This window comes from Apteryx rowi, unplaced genomic scaffold (genome assembly GCF_003343035.1).
Source record: "Apteryx rowi isolate R43461 unplaced genomic scaffold, aptRow1 scaffold_155, whole genome shotgun sequence".
In the NCBI taxonomy this organism is placed as follows: domain Eukaryota; kingdom Metazoa; phylum Chordata; class Aves; order Apterygiformes; family Apterygidae; genus Apteryx; species Apteryx rowi.
In genome coordinates this window covers 268,304-289,044 of record NW_020447808.1, presented here as the reverse complement: position 1 = coordinate 289,044, position 20,741 = coordinate 268,304, and the positions used below count along the sequence as shown (strand labels likewise).

Below are 20,741 nucleotides of genomic sequence, written 5' to 3'. Positions count from 1 at the left end.
TACAGCGGTCGTATGCTCTTTTTATTGGCATACAGTCACTACCCATATAAGTGCATTTGTGTCAAAAAAATAATTTTCATATTTACAGGAAGTGACAAAATTCCAGTTGTTGGCAGAGTATATAAAGCTTTTCATACACAGTCTTTTTTATTATCGAACAGATAAGATAAAATCTGAACTGAAAATCAAATGCAACGCATCATGGAAACTGTATTCCTCAATAGCTTTTCTTCCACTTAATTTTAGTTTATTTTTCTCTCTCAAAAAAGGAGTCCTTCTAAGATATCTGAACTGTTGTACTACCTACTCTTCAGTAAAATCCTCACTTTTACCAAGAGCCAATAGTGTACTGAGATTGGATCGATATATCATTATTTATATCCATACCAATGCAAGTAAAAGTAGCGTGTTGCAAATTATGCCTTATTTTGCTATTAGGTATGACTGCTTAATCTACTCCATGTAAAAGGACTTAAATTTGGGGGGTATATTATTTATAATTCAATTAACTAATTATTTATCTGTAAAAGTGTTTTGATAACATGCATGTATTCACCAGCCATTAACTTGGTTAATAAATGTATAGTTAAAATGTGGATTCTTTGCCAAAGCACCAAAGGAATTTATTTCTGCATCTCATTTATGAAAAAAATGACATAGGCAAAAATGCTACGTAGCTGAACTCTACTTTTAGTTAAATGGATTAATCTGTTCAAGAAGGCATGCTTTGCAAGTTGCTGGTACTAGTAAATTTTTTCTTATAAGAGATAGCCATCAAAGAGCCATCTTACTTTGATGTTATRCCTTTTCTCTTTTTCACAATTGCTATTATACCAGACCTTCTAGGCACAGATCACTAATCTTTTTCTAAACTAATACTCTTCTATAACAGTCGCTGGCGTAGGGTTGTTTTTGTTTTTTTATTAGTGTTATTTCAGTCTCGTTACTAACAACAGTTTATTTCCTGAACAAGGAGGTAATCAGTGACTTCTTTCATTTTATGGTAATATTAAAATCAAAGATTTAGTTAAGTTGCTGTCTAACCAATGTATCAACTTTACAGGAATCACAATTCTCATAACACTAACAAAAATAATCAGTTTTATGTTGACTACACTCTGATGCATGTGCCAAAATGTAAAGTTTATCTATTGTCAGTTTTCTAATGTGTACTGCGTGCCCTTTACAAATATATTCAATAAGACATCTAAAATGCTGAATCTTGTTCCTGTAATATCCCTGACTGTCCAAAAAGTTTTCTCTGAACACCAAATAAAAGTGGGTGAGGAATATAGTTCCAGAGCTTAACACTATCACACAAGTTCAGTTAGTTGCACATTTTCCTAAAGGGGTTCAGTCTGTTTAAGTATAGCTTGTATTACAGTGACCCATATTTTACACACACAGCATATGTCACTTGATAGTCCAAATAAAAAAGAGATTATAAACCTATTACACATATCTAAAGAAAAAATAAGATGTCTATTCTTTGTTCTCCACACTCCCCACCCAACAGATTAATCTCATCAAGTCCATGGATAACATACTTTGACAAGTGTTTTACTTTAAAATCTTTTTTCAAGTACTTTAAAAATTTGTTATACCAAAAAGCTGCCTTTTTTTTTTAAAAAAAAATACTTTCTACAGCTTAACACAAAATTCAGGTGCAAGAATTTTAAACAAAAATGAACTAAAGAGCTTTATTGACATCACAGTACATTCAATAGTAATTTAAGAACATTACAGCTGAAAGAGAATGGCATGTTTTATATTCTTATTAAGCACTACCGTTCTTGAAAAAACGTAATACAAAGAAATCCTATTAGGTATTTAATTCTGAGCAGCATTTGGAAAAAATACACCTATTTACAGATAAAAAAAGGATTCTGGTTTCACCTACATAGCCACAATGTGCCTCTATAATGAGACAAGCCTTTTATAACTCATGGAATTTTTAAACGTCATAGCACTGGTGCCATATCATTCCTCAACGTTTACGACGAGGAGGAGTCGTTGATCTGAAAAATAAAGGAAAAAGGGGAAAAAGTTAATTGAAAAAAATAAAAGACCCCCAAGCCCACACACACTTCAGGCTTAATAATTAATAGTTTTAAAAGATTTTCCAAAGTTACTTTTGCCCAAGATAAGAAATTTAATAAATACCATACTTTATTAGAAAAAAAAAAAAAAAAAAAAAGGTCAGACAAAGTACTTAAAAAGTATACTACCTTGATCGTGACTTAGACTTGTGTTTGCGGCTTGCCTTCTTACCAGACCTTTGAGATTTCTCCATGGAGCATGATCGAATATGCTTCGATTTCTTAGCCTTCTTTTCTTTACTGCTTCCTGGTGATTCAGAACTACTCCTTGCGCTAGATTCAGAGCCTGAATGTTTTTTGCTATCTTTGGTAGAACTTTTTTTGCTTTCTTGTCTGGAATCCTGTCTTAGTATTTTCACAGATATTGAATCACTGCGAGAGAAAGTTCTTTCACTGTCTCTTTTTCTCTTTAATCTACTGTCATCATGATTGCCGGTCTTACTTTCTTTCTCTTCCTTTTTCGGCTTATCCTTTCTTTTTTCCTGATCTCTCTCCCTTTCTCTGTTCTTTTTCCTGTCTTTATCTATACTTCCACCTTGCTCTTTTTTCCTTTCTTGATCTTTGCCATCACTTTTATGTTTGTGCCTATTTCCAGTTGGGCTTCTACGCTGGTCTTCACTTTTACGTCTATCCCTACTTCTGCTGCGACTAGCACGGCTAACTCGTCTGTCTCTTGAGCGACTACTACTTCTACGTCTATCCCAACTTCTCTCTCGGGAAGGACTCCGATTTCTTCGTCTCTCCCCTCTTTCAGTACTCCGATTTCTACTAGGTCTTCTCCTTTCTCTTATTTTTTCCCTACTTCTACTTCTCTCTCTCCTATTTCTGTGAGAGTAACTCCTGCTTCTACTGCGCCTAACTTTATGTGAAGGGGTTCTACTGCGACTATGTCTCTTCTTCCTCTTAGGAGAGGAAGAACGTGAAGAACTGCGACTACTACCTGAGCTAGTGCTGTATGATGAACTAGACACAGTGCTGCTACTACTACTGCTTCTGCTATTGCTGCTAGTGCTACCACTACTAGAGCTTCCTGACCTACTCCTTCCTGTCCTCTCTTTTTCTTTACCCTCCTTTTTGGGTTCTATATCAGGTGCGATTGCATTTGGAGATCTTTTCTTTTCATGAACCATATCTGCTTCAATTTCTTTTCCCTCCTGTGATGTTAAATTACTGTTTTGTTCCTTGCTGATAAATTCATTCATCTCTTTTGAAACTTTTTCATTTTGTAGCTTTTCTTCTGAAAAAAAATATACAAAAGAAAAATACAAGTAATTTGAAGTAATATGTCAATAATTTCCATACTGTTACTTTTGGCAAAAACAAGGTTTCCAAGTACCCTTCCTAATACTTATAATTAATACACTGTCTGCCATCATACAAACTACTTATCAAACAACTTGTTTCTTGGATTATTTTTTTTGTTTTAATTCTAGAAAGATTGTTCCCCTGTTTCAGAAAAAGTGCAGAAGCCAGAGACTTTTGGAATTATTTGATGTCATTTCATATTTCAGTGGCTTAAGACAAAGTTCTCCAATGAAYACCCTGGACCACTAGACCTCCTAATTCATCCACATAAACATACTTTGCCTCCTGCAAACTTTCCACACACCTGATTCTCCCTTTCTCCTTCCTTCATTGCTCCTCTAGCCATAGCTATGCTCCCTGCCTTCCTTCCAGCCCTGTTCATGGGTTTTTGAGTAATCGCTGTCTGGTCTAAAGATGTATTTCCCAAACAGTGCCTCTCAACCTCAGAACAATGTAGGCTGTACCTGCTTATATGTTCTGTAGGACTTGTTATCCAAAACAGTCTTACACACTTTCTGTACAGTACTTTCTGCTGTAGTGATACATGTTTGCTTTTTGAGAGAAAACATCCCTTTTATGGCTTTATCCAGGGATAACTTAGACTAGACCTAAATGCTAAATATTACAAACAATTTACATTTTTCCTCACTTTAAACAGTTTTGATAGTAAATGAATACCAAGGAGGGGAGGAATAGCAGAAAAAGGAGACTTATAGACAATTCTTAAGAATTGCTTAAAACTCAGCTCAAAAGTTAATACCACAGCATTTAATACAGACAGATTGTGAAGTTGTTACAGAAGAAAAAGTTAACATCAGTTGAGATCGTGTAACATTTTGGTAGTCAGCAAATACCATAAACATGGTAAGAAGACAACTGTTGAAATAAAAATACATTTCTTAAAAGTAATATAATGTGTATGCAGACCAAGATTTTCAGATAACAAAACAAAGAAATTCAGACCTTCAGAGCATTTTCCAGAGGTTTTGAACTTGAAAAAAGTATTACTCATTTCTATTCCACTTATGATCCTTTGCATCACTGGGTAAGTTTACATCCCCTCCCCATTTTTTAATTGAACTCAGAGAAAATAACTCACATATAATATTTTTACTCAAAAAATGGCCTTCTGACGTGTGCCATCAGTTCCTGAATTAGCTTAGGGAATAAAACTGCATCAGGAAACCTGGAATGCTTGAAATGGCAACTCATGGTTAAATCTAACCCACACACCAATTCCATGTGGTCCCCGAGGTATCAGGTAGTACAGGCAGAAGCCACTGTATGTTAGAAGATGCCGTACTGTATATTAAAAATCTGCCTTCTCTGAATCCTTCAAATGAGACTCTGGCTCACGTACAGTTCTAGCATTGCTTAAAGTTGCTTTGTAGTACTATGAATTTCTACAGAGAATAGTTCCGGGAAGAAACTTCAGTATTCTCGATTTATAGAATGGGCTTTTGTATTCTGGATTCCTATTTCTGTAAATAGCCCAGAGAGACATCCCCAAACTGGCATCTGGCCTCTTGCACTATGAAGACAGAGGTCATAGGCAACTATTCAGTCACTCTCCATATTGCTATCCTTTTAGGCATAAATCTTAAAATACTCAGAGGGAGACACAAAAATGATAAGAAAGGCAAAAGTTTAGATAGCACATCCTTTTATTAAAGGATCCATATGCCTATTTCTAGGCCTTTAAAATAAGAACAAAATGGAGGAAATCATCCATCTTAAAACAAGAAATAAATATGCTATCGTGATAGCATTTTCTGTCTTCTCCAGATTAGAAATTTAGATCACTAAGTATTATGTGGGCTTATTACCATTGTATTCATCTGTCCATCAGGTCTGCTCTTCAGCTAGAAAAGTACACGCTTGACTATGATAGCCTTTTGAGTTATAATATTGATACAACAGGATACTTTACCTTGCAGGGAAAAGCAGCAGTAAATCACAGAAAAAAAAAATTATCACACCTGCCAACTTCTCAGAGTTTGGGTTCAATAATTCTCAGAGATTGGCTTCAATAATCTGTCCCCAGCAATAGGTCCAAAAACCCATTTATGAAGACAGTGCGTGTGGACACATGCCTCAGTTACAACTGAAAACAGTAAGTTCAAAGAAACTATAGCCTCCAGCTGTACATTCGGAAAGGCACACTGCACAAGATTATGTAATTTAAAAGCAAGTTTTTCAGAACTAAAATGTGCTTCAAATACTCAGAGTGGACAACTTTAAGAAACCTAGTCTATACGCAACGCAGTCTGCTGCAGTTCCTCAGAGGGGTAAAATTTATCCCCCAGTCACAACTTGGATACTAACTGAACTGTTTTTTAAACATGTATATTATACACACAGAGAGATATTTTATATATATATATATATATATATATATATATATATAAAAAATGTTTGTAACATGTCTGCTTTCTTAACAATGAAATAGTTTATGAAAAAAACACTTAATGGATTTTTCCTTGTTAGAAAGAAAAGAAGCCAACCCAATTTTTATGAAGTAGCTTGAACATCTTTTTTATTAAAATATTTTACTAAAGAACATTATTTCTAAATTAGGCTTCATATTTTTGGTTCAAAATATTCTTTCACTCRAACCGATTAACATATACTCTCTAAATAGCAGAATACACATGGAGTAGCATAGTAGGAAGACATGACGTGATTTACCTTCTAGCTGTTTTTCTAGCAATAGTTGCTGTTCTCTCTCTTTTCTCCAAAATGCTTCCTGTTTTTGCCTGATTCTGTGTCGTAATTCCTCATCATCAGTATCAGATGATTCAGAGCCTCTGTCACTCCTCTCATCTTCACTGTCTCCTGATCCATAACCACCCAGTCCACCTGCGTGCATAAAGTCCAGGCTATCACGAGGAAAGATTAAGCTTTGTTCTTAATATTTCTGTGGGGCAAAGAGGAGAGTAACACTGCCCTTCCTTCACTTTCTCTTCTCTGAAGAAGCCACTTTATTCTGGTAAGTGCCAATGTTTGACTGGTGTGATCAAGGCCCCCATATCTGTATTGATGCTTAGTGACTGGTTCTACTCCTTCTGGAACAGCTTGTCTATTTTCGTCAGGCAACCACTGTGATCATGATACTTTTTCCATTGTATGGAAGGGCAAAAAAACTCCTTGTGGAGATCAAAACAATGCCTTCCTATCAGCGACTGCACAGAAAAAGCAGGGAAATGCCTCAGACTTTTCCATGAAGACATCTCTGAAATGACTTCAGCCGCCTCCGTAGTCCAAGGCAACAGAAATTCTGAATGCCATATCAATCTTTCTATACTGATTTAGAAAATACTGCACTTTGACAGGTACAGAGATGGAATAGAAATGGTCTTTCTTCTCCCCAAAGTTATTAATAACTACTGGACTGATAAAAAAAATAAAGTCAATTTAAACATCTGACATGGAGATACTTTACTTTCTCTGAGGTTGAAGTTCTTATGGTCTTTATTAAAGCACTTTTAAAGCGTCTGAATACTCGGAATGAGAACCTTCAAACTAATTCATTGTAATACCATGTAAYGGGCACATAAATGATCACTGACACTTTGTTGTCTTATGTTTTTAGATGATAAAAGTGCGTGTTGGGAAAGATCTTCTGCTGTTATGTCTCAAGCTGGAATTTCAAGCTCTTTTTCCTGCGTTGCCTTTAACTGGTAATCTGAGATATGGGAGCCTCTGTACATATGTAGCTTTTCAATAAAATAGAAATTCCAAACATTGTGTTTTTATTTATAAACATTTGTTTATAAACATTATTGTTCTACCAACTTTCCTTTGTTGTTTGGATGGATCAAAACAGGAGAAAAATATAAAAACTGTATTCTTCTCTCTAAGAGACTGCAGTGTGCTGCTGGAACAATCATCCTATTGAAAAGTAAGTTTATCTCATGTTTTTACATATTTTTCAAAATTAGGGCAAGATTCTGATATACTAACTCACACTGACTAGTCCTTTACTCCAAAAACCATCCCACTGATATCAGTAGGATCACCTGTGGAACAAACAGAGGTGCTGGTAATGAAAAAGTTATTGGAAAGTGACCCATACTCTTGGGCAATTAAAATCTAGTTTCAAAATGCAATTTCTAGAAACGCAAGGCAAGAGTGAAACTCCCCCTTTAAGCCCTCTCAAAAATAAGGAACATACTTACCGAGTCCAGTGAGGGAAGCCAGTGCACTGGACTGTGCCAGCTGTTTTGCAGGAGCTTTGTATCACATCAACAACAGGAACAACATGTTAACACAAATAGCCACGATTTCATAGTCATGAGAGTCTATGGTATTGTTAAATCTACTACTATTGCTGTTCTTGGAGGGGAGAGAAGAAACATTAAAAACGCATCATCCATTTAAAACCAATTCTAGATTTTCTGACCACGAAGATTTAGATTTTAACTGCAAATTAATAGTCAACAAAAAACCCCATATCTATGTTCATAAATCACTTTCCAAGTTACAGCATCTGCACATAATTTTCAAGTTTCAGTAGTTACATATTTAACTCAATTATGTTAAAAACCATCTGTTATGTAAATACAGTAACATGTTAATAGCAAAAGCAAAAAGAATTACTAATTGAGGATTCAAAGTTCGTCTCTTTGCACTTCTGAACAGCTAAGAACTTGAGATAAAAATGACAGCATTAAGAAACAGCTACAACTCAAGAGCGATTGACACACAGGTACCATTTTAACTAAATGAATTATATGAAGGAAATGGAATAACTGAAGTAACTCACAATACACTGCACAGGACAACAGTACATGATTACTGGATCTGAACTCTATCAAGTCGGATGCATTATAGTGGGATTGTTCTTGGGGGACAGCTATGGAGGTTAAGTGTTCTAGAGACATGCAAATATAGAATATTCACAGAAGAAACTTAAAAAAAAAAAAAAAAGCATACCTTTAGTTGCTTTACGGTGTACATCTTTGGCCACGTAATAAATTTCTTCATTTGTGACATCTAAAAGAATTTCTGTCAGCAGCATTTTTGTCAGCAACATCTGAAGAAAATTTTATATATGGTTAAAGGYAAAACCTCCTGGCTAAAATGGGCATTCATGTTGTATTCCACAACACAACTTTATTTCTTTTAATAGCTATAAAAGCATTCTTTTGTATGTTTTATTTAATGATTTCCTTCAACAGACATCACTTAAAAGAAAACAGAAAACATCAACAGAAAAGCTATACAGCAAAATTACTATATCTCATATATGTGAAATATCAAAGACAGAGAACTTTTAGGAATCACTATTTCTCACTGCTAAAATTAGGTATGCCTACTTTCATGGGAGTGTGAAGCTCCCTCTTCTAGAGCAACAACTATGATATCAAAGTACAAAGGTTTTGCAGACAGAGTGAAATTCTTGCTGGTCCAGGACTTAAAAAGTTTCTGGCATTTCCTTGCAAGAACATACTTCTTAAAATTCCCTTGCACAGGAACTGAGGTTGTAGCATAGATTTCAGATGGATGCATTTAATCATTAAAAGTTTTCAGAAATTTGCAGAGTTAACCAAAACAACAGAATTAATACAAAGGTTACAGTCATTGTATTCTTCCACCATTATGTTAAATACGAGTTATATAACCTATGTCCTTGTCTATATTAAAAAGACAGCATTATAAAAAGACATGCAAATGTAACTCTGCTTCACTGTATGATGTGTGCTATACCCATATTTACAGTATCAGGCAGAGAAAAATTTCTTAAATTTTGTTATGCATGAAAAAGATCAGCAAATAAAAATACTTGGTGAGAACTAGATTATTAATACCATTTGATATTCCTTTTCTTCTTCTGTCATTTCTGGTTCACTTTGCTCCTCTTGAGGAGCTGGGGATGGACTCCTGCTGATTTTCCCAACACTTACACCTTCTGTGTTTTCAGCATCTTCATCTTCCTCGTCACTGTCCTATAAGAACACCATTGTACATTTCAGGAAAAAATTAGATTTAAAGCTCATTAGTTTCTATTTATAATAATGAACTTTATTTATTTTGTAATGGAGACTGTCCTACAGCTATCATAAAACCCTGTTTCTTTTCTCTGTTTTCCCTTGAAATAAACACACAGATCCCTCCCTTCCCACATGGGATAAGTAAATTGTCAGTTCACTGCCAGACGGGCACTCAGAATTACAAACAAATGGGCTAACTACTAAAGCAAATGTAACACAAAGCTCCTTAAACTGATTCAGTTTAACAAATACCAATGTCTGAATTTGTTCAGCTACTTATCTAGAACTCACACCTCCTTAAAGACCATACATGTTCCCAAAATACAGAACTGAAACAAGCATAATTTTATCATTCTTTGCTAATACAGATCAGGTAATATACTTTTACCCGTCAGCCATTAACAACTTTTAAAATATCAAATAAATATTAACAAAGAATTAGCTATATACACTTAAGTAACAGAAAGAAATAAACTGAAATACACAGTCTCTCTTTTGAAGAGACCAAAAAGTTGGTACCTTTCAGGAAATATAAACCTGAGCAAAAAGCAAACCCTTCTACTTACAAATTTACTTTTCTGAGGTAACCGTGGACCATCCCCTTCTTCAGCCTCCTCGCTTTCTTTTTTTTCTTTTTTAGACATCTGTGAACGTTGCTGCTCCATCCTCTCTTTTTCCAATTTTTTCTGTTTCTCTCGTTCCATCTTTTCCAGGCCCTCACGAATCCAGGCAGGAAGAGTTCTGCGCTTCACAGCATCTACACAAGTGAGGTTTACATTTTTTTAAGATGGAAAAACCTTCAAAACAAAAAAACAGCAAACCCTCCACCCCCATTCAAACAAATCATGCACCAGATTGCAGGCAAAAACCATTAAATAATAGCTTTTTCCTTTCCTTTGTTTTTTACCTTGTAAGAAAAAAAGGTCTATCGCTTTCTAAAATAATGCTTTCATGTTTCTTTTATTAAAGAGTGGTTAACATGTACCAATCTGTGGAGGCTCCTGCTTCACTGGCATCGCAATAGGTGAACGCTGACGGTCTCTGAACGAGGGTCTTTCCCTTCGATTCTGAGGAGGTGCAGGAGGTGCTGGTGGCCCTGGTGGCCCTGGTGGCCCTGGCTGCCAATAAGGAGGATGAAATCCACCCTGGGGTGGACCAAAGGCAGCCCCATGCTGAAAGAGTAACGCAGTTTATTTTTCTTCACATTTAATACTATATACATCATGAGCATGTGTGCAAGTAGGTCTACAGAAATCCATGCAAGTAGGGATCCATGTTCTCTAGGCTACCAAGATCTCCCAATCTGCTTTCCCGTGCTCCTCAAGAAACAGATTTTCTTTAAATATTTAAGGATTTAACTTACACATTTGAAAAAGATTTTTAGAATATAAGCATGGATACTAACAAAGCTGAAAGGGCTTCAAACGATCTCCTTTCATACTGAGCTAAACATTAGGCCATACAATCACCATCTAACTCCACCAATTTCTTGCCAGCTTAGCATCAGAGCATGCAGTTAAACAAAGGGTATGCAAACTAAAGTCTTAGAGTCTGGTTCTGTTAGCAGTCTTTCCCTGCAACTACAATTCGAGGACAAAAATGAAAAGTTCAAGTTTTTRTTGCACAAAAATTTTGGTACTGTGCATTTTTGAGTAATTATTCATGAATGTTATCAGTAAAAATAAATTTTATTGTTGATTAAAATATTAAATACATGAATATGCAAGTTTGGTACAGACTCTGGGTTCTGAGCAAGGTTTATATAACCCAAGAGTCACAAGTCTTGAGGTATACAGTTTTTGTTGTATTTGGTGCTCAGAATGCCTAATGCAACTATTTAAGATGACAGCATTTAGGAAGAAAGCTATAGCATCAAATATTTTTTATTATATTCTATTGACTATCCATTTAAGTCACTAGTAGTAGAAGCACTCTTCCACTACAATTTAAGGTTATGTATTCCTGTGTGCAAAACAAATTTTATGTACTATTTAGAGAATTTTGAGAAATTAAGTTTTGATCCCACAATAGTAAACATAGGAAATTATTATAACCTAGTGTATTCAAAAATGATTAGTTCACCTCCTGTCTAACAATACYGCTGAACATGAATATTTAGTAATAGAGAAAAGTAGGCCAGAAGATAGAAACACATTTCTACAGTTCTGTCAGTCTCCCCTTGGACTTATGAACAGGAGGTGGATGTTCTAAAAGGTACAGTTTGTCATTTATTTCAAGAGTTTTGAATGTAGAGTATTGAAAACCGGGGAAAGATCCATAAGCTTTTTGTGTTTAAAGAATTGTGCAATGCCCCCTTTTATTATTAGTGTTAAAACTGCCTCTAATTTTATTTTGCTATACAACCTGTAGGCCAAAATGAAGAAAAAATTGGATGTGGATTTTTAGAAATACCATTGTTTATTCACAGAATCACAGTAGATAGATATGGAAAAGATCAATAGATCATCCAGTCTATCTCCCTGCAAATACAGGACTGTTCCCTACAGTACATTATCTAGTGCATTTAAGTATGTATTTCTGAACTTTATTTTTTTTCTTTTTCCTTTTTTTTTTTATACACACAAAACTTCATAATGTTATATAGCGGAAAACAGTGAGTCATTTTAACATTGCACACAACAGCCATTTCTATTTACTAGTATAGAAAAAAAAACACTTTGGCCTCAGAATAGAACTGAAAACTCTAATGTCGTCTTCTGTAAAGTATTTTGTAAAAACATATCTTAGCAGATAACAGATTCTGTAGTTGTTTGTAGAACCGCAGAATGAAAGTCGCCGCTAGATGATATTAGAGGAACACATCCACGGAAGGGACTCTGCACGTCTACAATATTAAAGCAACAAATATGTTTCACCTGATAGTCAAACTGGTTCACTGGCCCCATTGCAAAGTTATCGGGAGGTCCCCCAAAGTTGTGATTGTTCTGGTTAAATATATGCCTGTTGTCAGGAGCAAATTCCCCACTGTCCTGACTGTTGCTGTCTTCAGATGGAGGAACAATTTCCATCGGACCTGGGGTTGGAGTCATCCACTGTTGATCTGGAGGTGGATGAGGGGGTTGGTGAGGCATTCCCCATTCTGTTTAGGATTTAGAATACAATTCAATGCCAAGTTAATAAGATTTATATGAGTCACAAGGTTCCTCAAAGCAACACAGATGGTAAAGCTATGAAGAATCATTGATCTACAGACTGTCTTGATTAATAATTTCCTTGACCAAATGACAGAAATACAGACAAATAGCTGTAGCTGAACTAGAACATATGTTCTGGAGGAAAAAAAAAAAATCTAAATTTATAAATTTGTTTTTCTAGGTTTACAGGCATATTGAGTCCACCACAGCACTTACAAATTGTACCAACTGTTAAAGAACTGCCCCTACTTCCCTACTTCTGTGTTATTCAAATTTCAAACCATTGAGCTGTTTTATTCCTTTGCATGATAGACTTAAGAGACCTATTATAGACACAAATGGTCTGAGAGCAGCAAAACTGATTAAATTTGTTTTCTAAAGTCATATGTCTTGGTAACGGATGTTTCCATAGATTCTCCAATATCTAACAGAGGTCCCAGTATAAGCTGTGGCCATTAGTCCTCAAACTTAAGTTACAATTCGCTAACAGAGTGAAGTTATTGAGAAGAATGAATAAACAGTTCTTCTGGCCATAAGCTTTGTTTTCTCAGGAAATCAGTCTAAAATTTATATCCATCATACAGATACTTACAGACTGTGATTAAGCTTTCATCACTAAAGAATTAATACGTAGCGTCTTGTGATAACACCTGGCTTCCAATCCTTTAATAATTCTTCTATTTTTTTCTCATTTTTAGAGCCTTTTTCGTCTGTCAGTATCAGAATTGGATCCATTACTGTAGTTACTAAAAAGGTGTAGCATATCTTTTCCACTTGGTAGTCCCCTTATTTGTAGGTTCAAAGATTATACCACTCCTTTTACTCTCAGTGTCATCCTGTAATGTCATGTCTAGCTGATTATTCAAATCTTTCTCCAGAGCCAATACCTCCCAGGACAGAATGCTTTATCCTTTAGGAACAGCCTACAACAGTTACTGTTTATAAATATATGTCTTGATATTTGACAATATTTAAATGCCTGGTTCACTTCAATCTAACTGACTGGAAACTTCCAAGCTGCACACAACAGATGCGGTTTTCACTTCTGGAACATGACACCCTTCAAAATGAATTGCTTGCTAGCTATACAGTTAGCTTTCACATTGCCATTATCCTCCTTTGTCAGTAGTGTGCACAGGACTTTTGGGATCCAAAGCTGATCGAGAAAGTTGGAAGGCATATGAAGAAAGATGAAGTTTTCTAGAAACAGAGTGAATATGTGAAGGAGTATTTTGGCTAAACATATATACTATGATTTAGTTTGTTGCGATTACTTTTATAAACTAAGAGTGAAGTTGCCTAAATTAATGGAAGCTGGGTCGTATCTGCATCAGCATGGTCTTTATTAGAGTATCCAAAAAGACTTGGAAAACAACATATTCTTTGAATGATATGCCCAATAACAGTAATAGCATTCATTGGCATAGTTTCCCCTCAACACAGGGTGTTACATTTTTTTGCTCTCTGATCTAATTCTTAACGGATACTTTCCTGCTCTCCATTTTCTGGGGCAGCTTGAGCTCCTAACACCCTGTTATCAGCCAAACATCTTCCTCGCTTTTACCATTCTGTGACTATTTGCAAAACTAACACCAGAGATTTTATTCTCTTTCACCTCGCAAATGAAACAGGATAGGATGAAGAACTCATCACTGCAGGATCATATAAAGAACATGGCTGCTTGATAATGATACAATATTTCTGTGCAAACTTCTGCTTATAATGCAGAAATATAGCTAGAATATGCTCTATATACTACCACATAGTAAAGTTTAAATTCTTACATGTGACTACAATAAATTACAGCCCAGGGCAGCAGTGTTAAATTTAAGTGAAACCTGATGTCTACAACCATTTTTATGCATGTATAAGAACTACCAATGATATTCTGAGACAGCCTACTTTTATTAAATATTGCACTTACGCAAATTTGAATAATTACAGTGAAAACTGGAGGTATTACTGTTTCACTCATTAACGAAATCAAGCATGAAATGCAGTTTTTACTGAGCCAGTAGAAGGCATGCATGCAAACTTACAAACTACCTTCCTCACAAATTTCTAATTACATCATACTGTGCCGAAGCAACAAATCTTCTGGAAAATTTTTAGAATACAACTTCAGAAAAATTCTTAGCAGAAAATATCCAGTTTCTACCTCATGCCTGATGTCAGTGTATTTTATGAGGTTTTAAAAAGAAACTAAAGTTTTGAGACAGTTGTATAAGAACTGAAAGTAATCAATATTAACAGAAGCTTTCAACCAACTTTAACTTATAAATGAAAAATTATGCATGATGATCAGATACTCAAGACAAAAAAGGCAAAGATTAACCTCTCTATATATGAAGCAGATGTAATAACAGTGTATTTTATACACAGAACTTCACCTATCTCCTTCTTCAAGATTTTAAGACAGCTAAAGCCAGCATCTGCCAGTTAAACTATGAACTTTTTCTACATGTCAAAATCATGCCAGAAGCAGATATTGGGCTACAAGAGAGAGCAACAGATGTTCTATAATTCTGGAGCATCCTGCTGCCTTCAGTGCTGCAGTGCCTTGGGATAACCAATGAAACGTAAGATGCAAGAATAGATTTGGGGAAATAAATATATAACTGCAATTCACACTTTATCATTCTACAATATTCAGGGATAGWACAWATSCAWTGSATWTGTWCTATTATAAACCAATGTTTTTATTTATAACACAACTCACTAATCTAAGACCTTTGTATCTCTACTCTTACCTATATTTTGTGGGACACTGACCAGAGTAGCAGCCTGATACTTGATTAATTAGTTGATCCTACTGCTAGTGTTGCATATTGGATTCAGAGGGACAGAGCATACACCAACCCAAAATATGCCTGACAAAAAGAAAATTTCATTATAGGAAAAAAGAAATGAATAGAAAGGAAAACAAACCTGGCTGCCACATTCTGTTGAAGTTGGGATCCCCCTGAAAATTATTATGGTTGTTTGGACCAGATTCTATTCCTGAAATATCCTGTCCATTTGGCATCATTCCCTGTTGCTCCACTACATTCTGTTGCCCTGAGGCTTCTCGCTGAGCAATCCATGCTTGAGCTAATGCAGCCCAGTCTATCTGGCCTAAAATAAACAGAGAAAACACAAAAGGTTAGTGTTCACATTTCTGAAGTGTAACACTGCTTCTCAATTACATGTCTAATTGCTCAAGAGAAACAGGCAACATTTACCTTCAGCAAGTACCACCAGCACAATTGTTACTTATTCACGGTGTACAATAAAACAAACTGGCTGCAAATACCAAAATGTACACACTTGTTGAAGTAGAGTTTCTCCATGTACATTCAAAAAGCCATAAGGCAGATTATTTTAGGTTCACATTAGCACTGGATAGTAGCAGTACTCTTTTTTTCTTAAGTATACTAATTATGTCAGAAAGAAATATATCCTTAAATTCTAAACTCATAAAGATTCAAGCTTAGGAAAGGTGCATAGCTAGAAAACATTTTACAATGTATGGTCTTTGTATAACATCTGCTTTTCAGAATGCCATTTAATGTTACAGTTCTCTCCCCTATTTTCTTTACCATGATTCCTACCAGTAGGTGAATAAATTGCACTGTCATCTGAGAACAGTATTATGTCTACTGCTCATTATCAAGTCAACAAATGTTGAGGTTGCAGAAATTTAAGCAATGGATAACAACGCAAAACCAGTCAATCTGTTCACTCTGAGTATTAAATACATCCTTCCACCTCTTTTCTGGATACCTCGGGATGCTCTGAATTTTTATCTCGTACACAATTTAAGGTAAATTATATTCTATTGCTTAAAATGTTTTTTGGGAATAAACTAGGTCATGATCATCACTACTGTAACCTAAAATAAATATTGTATCAATTGTTCCAGTGAGAGGTTTTTCTATGTATAAATCTGCATTAAAAATTCTGCCACGACAAGGCAGATTTTCTCAAATGAAGGTTTCTTATGATTTAGCTTGGCTGAAGAACTGAAAAGCATACAGATTCTGTAAAAGGACATGAGGTCTAAATGTAGGTCTGTATGACTGGTAGAATGTTGATAATTTATCCAAGAAAACTCAGTTAGAGGTCTGTTTTGCATATTAAATATTAAAAGTGTCAAGACTAGAAATCAAGGTACGGATTCTATTTTTTAAGTTGTTCTGAAAAGCATCATAAACGTATCATCTTAAAAGCAGATATAATAAAGCAATTATCAGTAATGATCTGTAATGAAGATTCTAAAATTCACATTACAACAGATAAAATTAAATCCCAAAGCTTTCTGTACTTACTTGGATCTTGCTGGTGCTGAAATGACTGCATCCACTGCTGTTGGTTCAAAGGCCATTGCTGCCAAGGTTGTCCACCTTGATCCCACATCTTTTAAGTCTTTATATAGTCTATATTCCAACTAAAAATAATAGTTGTATGTTTAAATGGATGCCCATGAAATATCACATAAATGAAACATATAACTGCAGATACATTTAAGCCTTCCAAAGCAAGCTGAAGCAATGCTGGCTCAGTATTTTTAGCTGAAGGAAACTGTTCATCCTCTAGAGTAACATCTGAAAATATTATTGTAAGATTCCAGAAGATTAGTATGCTTCCTCCATATTTCTGTGAGGAAATTAACTACAAAATGACATTCAAGGAGAGACATGAGAAGTCCGTCAGAAAAAACACATGTATGACAATAAATGCAATTTAAAGAAAGTCAGAATAAACAAGATGCTATTTAAATGATATTCTTGCCTGCTTTTTAGGGAAAAAGGGGTATTTTTCTATGCAAGCTTCATACAAGGCTGTTAACCAAGACAAAGGAAAGTCACTGAATGGTAAACAGATCATTAACAATTACAATGGAGAGCTAAACAGGTACAAAATGCTCTCCACATGTGCTTTATATATGGTATAAGCTCATTATAATTTCTAAGTGAAATATGCCTTAAAATCTGAGGAAAAGCTTCACTGCATATATGCAGATTCACCACATGGTCCCTTAAAATCATCAGAAACCTTTTTGGTGTAGCAATGTATATCCTCGCTGAGTGGCAAGTAACAGCACTAGAACTTAAAAGAAGGGGAGCTCCACAACCTCCTTCAAGTGCTGTTCCAGGACCAGATTTGCAAGAAATAAATGAGGTACAGCAGTTTACCAGGTATGTCCATATTGCACACCAAATTCTTCGGGTAATTTGCACCTCTTATGTATAGCCAACCTGCTATATACAGAGAGCCAGATAGCGCTGTCTACACTGCTCCAAATTGCATTCTTGAAGACCAAGCCTGGGTACAGTTTTGGAGACAGTTCACTCCAGGGACTGTTCCCAAGCACCTGTATGGATGAGAGCGCACCAAGCGTGACTCTCTCTGTCCTACCAGTCTCTATTAACGACAACTCAGAAGGCTTTACACCCTCAAACACCTTATACGCCATAATGCCATTCCACAGGGCATTCAACTCTTGATTTCATGCTATAAAACATCAGTCATGTGGGCTGCTTCAAACACTCTGAACTTAAAGGAAAAAAAACAACTGAAGAACCCACACAAAAACATTTATTTCCTGAAGCTACCAGGGCAGCACACACAACCTAGAGGAGACTCACAGGAGGCAAGCGCTATACAGAATGAATGAATACAGCCAGTCTGCTTCAGAGCAAGTGAGCTCAAAGCAGTCAGTGCCACTTGGATGCACAGCCAGGGATATATCCCTAACCATTTTTACTTCATAGAAGTTTATAGTATACAAGAATYCCTACATAGAGGGCCAGCTTTCAGCAGACACAACATAAGCAATTATAGTGGGTCCTGCTCAAAAAGGGACCTCGTGCCTAATGGCTACACATTCATATAAATAATTGCATGATTGTACAGGAAGAGAGCAGCAAGCTACCAAAAACCCTGTACATAACATTGTGGGATGCTGGGTCAAACACAGATGAATGCAGGCTACATTATTTCTCCATATTTTTGTCAATTTTTATTTTTATTCTGAAAAACTGTAGATCACCTTAGTTTTGAGACCACTTACACTCAAGCCAATACAAAAACTACAGGTTGGAAACCCCTTTTTGGAGACTTTCAACAAGATCAGATCAAGTTTAATACCAGAGAAAAGTATCAGGCAAAACCTGCTTTGCTACTTTTATTACCTTTTTTAGCCAAATTAAATATTTTTTTTTATTTCAATGACATTTTTACGATATTCAAACTTTTAGTAGGTGAAGACAGAGTGCATGTCATCAGCATTTTCATCTGTATCTGGGAAGCCAACTTTCTTGCATTAGTTAAGTGTAGAAAAAGTGGCTAATAAAGGAACTACCCTGCCACTTAAAGTAACGTTTAAGCTGGCCCTGAAACATCTAGCTCTTTGAGTACTCACATATACATATTTCACACATTAAATATGAAATAGTAATCTCATAAATATTATCGTCCTAAAATAAGAAGAAAGCAAATCATTCTGTCTCTTCCTCCCTTCAATTCATCTTCCCTTTCAGGATCCAGAGTCTTTCAATTGTCAAAATAAACTTGTTAACATATTAAAATAAAGCTGCATCAACTGTGGTTCAGGATAATCACTAGTCTTCAAAGAACTGAACTGCCTCATGGTGCTCAGCTCCAACTATTAAATCACACCAGCAATGAAAAACCTATTTCAGTATTTTTGATATTAGTTATTTACCTAAATATGTACTACCTTGGAAAAAGTTTGTGATACGTCACTAAAATAAATTCAGCAAAGGTTTTACGAGGTTAAATTGTTCTCTTAAGGAAACGTAGCAATATTATTAAAACACATCTATAAATTCAACTGAATTGGAGACGCCCACATACAGTTTTGACCTAATAGGATCAGATAAGATTTATTTTTGTTGTACTGTCTGTATCTCTGTACTAAAATCTTGGACAAATCAGATCTTTTGACATGTTCCAACTTACACAATTAGTTTGCAATAAACTTTTGTACCTGTTAAAATGCTCGTTGCTTATCTGTTTCTAATGGATTCATCACTGAAAAGGATGTTTAGTATTCTACCTTTTTCTTCTTTATTCTCAGGCCTTGATCCTCACTATGGACAAAACGAAACACCAGTTTGGAATGTAAGAAGGTCTAAGAGAACTAATTCCTCAGGATCTCTTCTCTATAGCCTACACTCAAGACAGTCAGCAACTATCCTATTATTCTGCAAGTTGTCCAAAGACATAAATTGCGCTTTATCATTGGGGGAGGTAAAGTATACTGCAGCCACATCCTGTGGCATCTGTAAAGGTGGCACGAGAGACATGGATCCTGAYTCCGGGCGCCAGCAGAGCTCCTTCCCCTCCCAATTTTCCCCGCAGTATGTTGCCTTGTGTTAGGACTCTGAGGCCAAGTCCAGACTATGCCACCATGCCACAGAACAGCACAGAAATCCAACCATCACCACCACTGGGAGAAGTCCCTGGCACAGCTCTGCCCCAGGCCAGTCGGCGCTCCGCTGTGCTGGTCCCARCGCACTTGAGGAGGCGGCGGGGACCAGCACCCTGCCAGCAGCATGGATGGGGCCATTCTGCTTCGCAAGGTCAGAGACTGCCGGGCTGGGCCAGCTGGCTTCAGGGCAAGAGAAAAATCCCAGTCATGCTGTATTTGTTAGTATAGATAGCTGCTAGTGCATCGCTCTACAATATAATACAGCCTGGAGTCTTCAATTTTCCCCAGAGAGATGATTTCACCCTATCATTGCTACTTTAGGGAAAAAAATCAGGTGGGAGAGTGCAAAGCAAGAGGTTGAAGGGACACGACAGACATGGAATCAATTTGTACTTTGATAGAAATACATGCCACAACAGGATGATAAGACAGCAACAATTCTGTTAAACTTTGAAGTTCTGCATTTGGTTAATTCAATTTATACCATCCAGAGCAGACTGATTTAAAGTCACTGCCATTTGAAAATGCAAATTTTAATTTGTGATCTGTATTTGAAAGATTTTAATTCTGTATTGCATTTGTACTTTAGCTGTTTTCCTAAAGAAATGTTGATTTTCATAGCTTGGCAACTATAAAACATGTTGGCTTTCAAGTAAACAGCTTTACCGTCAAATTTAGCATAAAACTTCCCTTGCTAATCAGAAGCATGTACTACACAAATACTTGAGCAAATATATCAATTTCTTTATGCATC

The 20,741-nt window shown here is 35.9% G+C and overlaps 1 protein-coding gene across 10 annotated transcripts in view; it reads right to left on the bottom strand.

The window, feature by feature from the left end:
* PNISR (PNN interacting serine and arginine rich protein) overlaps window positions 1-20,741 on the bottom strand; it is a 29,230-nt gene continuing 8,489 nt past the window's right edge. For 4 of the 10 annotated variants that reach the window (XM_026059301.1, XM_026059299.1, XM_026059298.1 and 1 more), the window contains 11 exons: window positions 16,860-16,978; window positions 15,481-15,666; window positions 12,274-12,497; window positions 10,383-10,569; window positions 9,964-10,154; window positions 9,215-9,352; window positions 8,340-8,439; window positions 7,583-7,636; window positions 6,093-6,263; window positions 2,229-3,336; window positions 1-2,018 (listed from right to left, as the gene is read on the bottom strand). In XM_026059301.1, coding sequence (XP_025915086.1) covers window positions 1,988-2,018; window positions 2,229-3,336; window positions 6,093-6,263; window positions 7,583-7,636; window positions 8,340-8,439; window positions 9,215-9,352; window positions 9,964-10,154; window positions 10,383-10,569; window positions 12,274-12,497; window positions 15,481-15,666; window positions 16,860-16,947 — 2,478 coding nt within the window. In that variant the 5' untranslated portion in view covers window positions 16,948-16,978 and the 3' untranslated portion in view covers window positions 1-1,987. Of the gene's footprint in view, window positions 2,019-2,224; window positions 3,337-6,092; window positions 6,264-7,555; window positions 7,735-8,339; window positions 8,440-9,214; window positions 9,353-9,963; window positions 10,155-10,382; window positions 10,570-12,273; window positions 12,498-15,480; window positions 15,667-16,859; window positions 16,979-19,543; window positions 19,625-20,741 lie in introns of those variants that run through there. The other 6 variants (XM_026059302.1, XM_026059303.1, XM_026059304.1 and 3 more) reach the window with 6 other exon arrangements.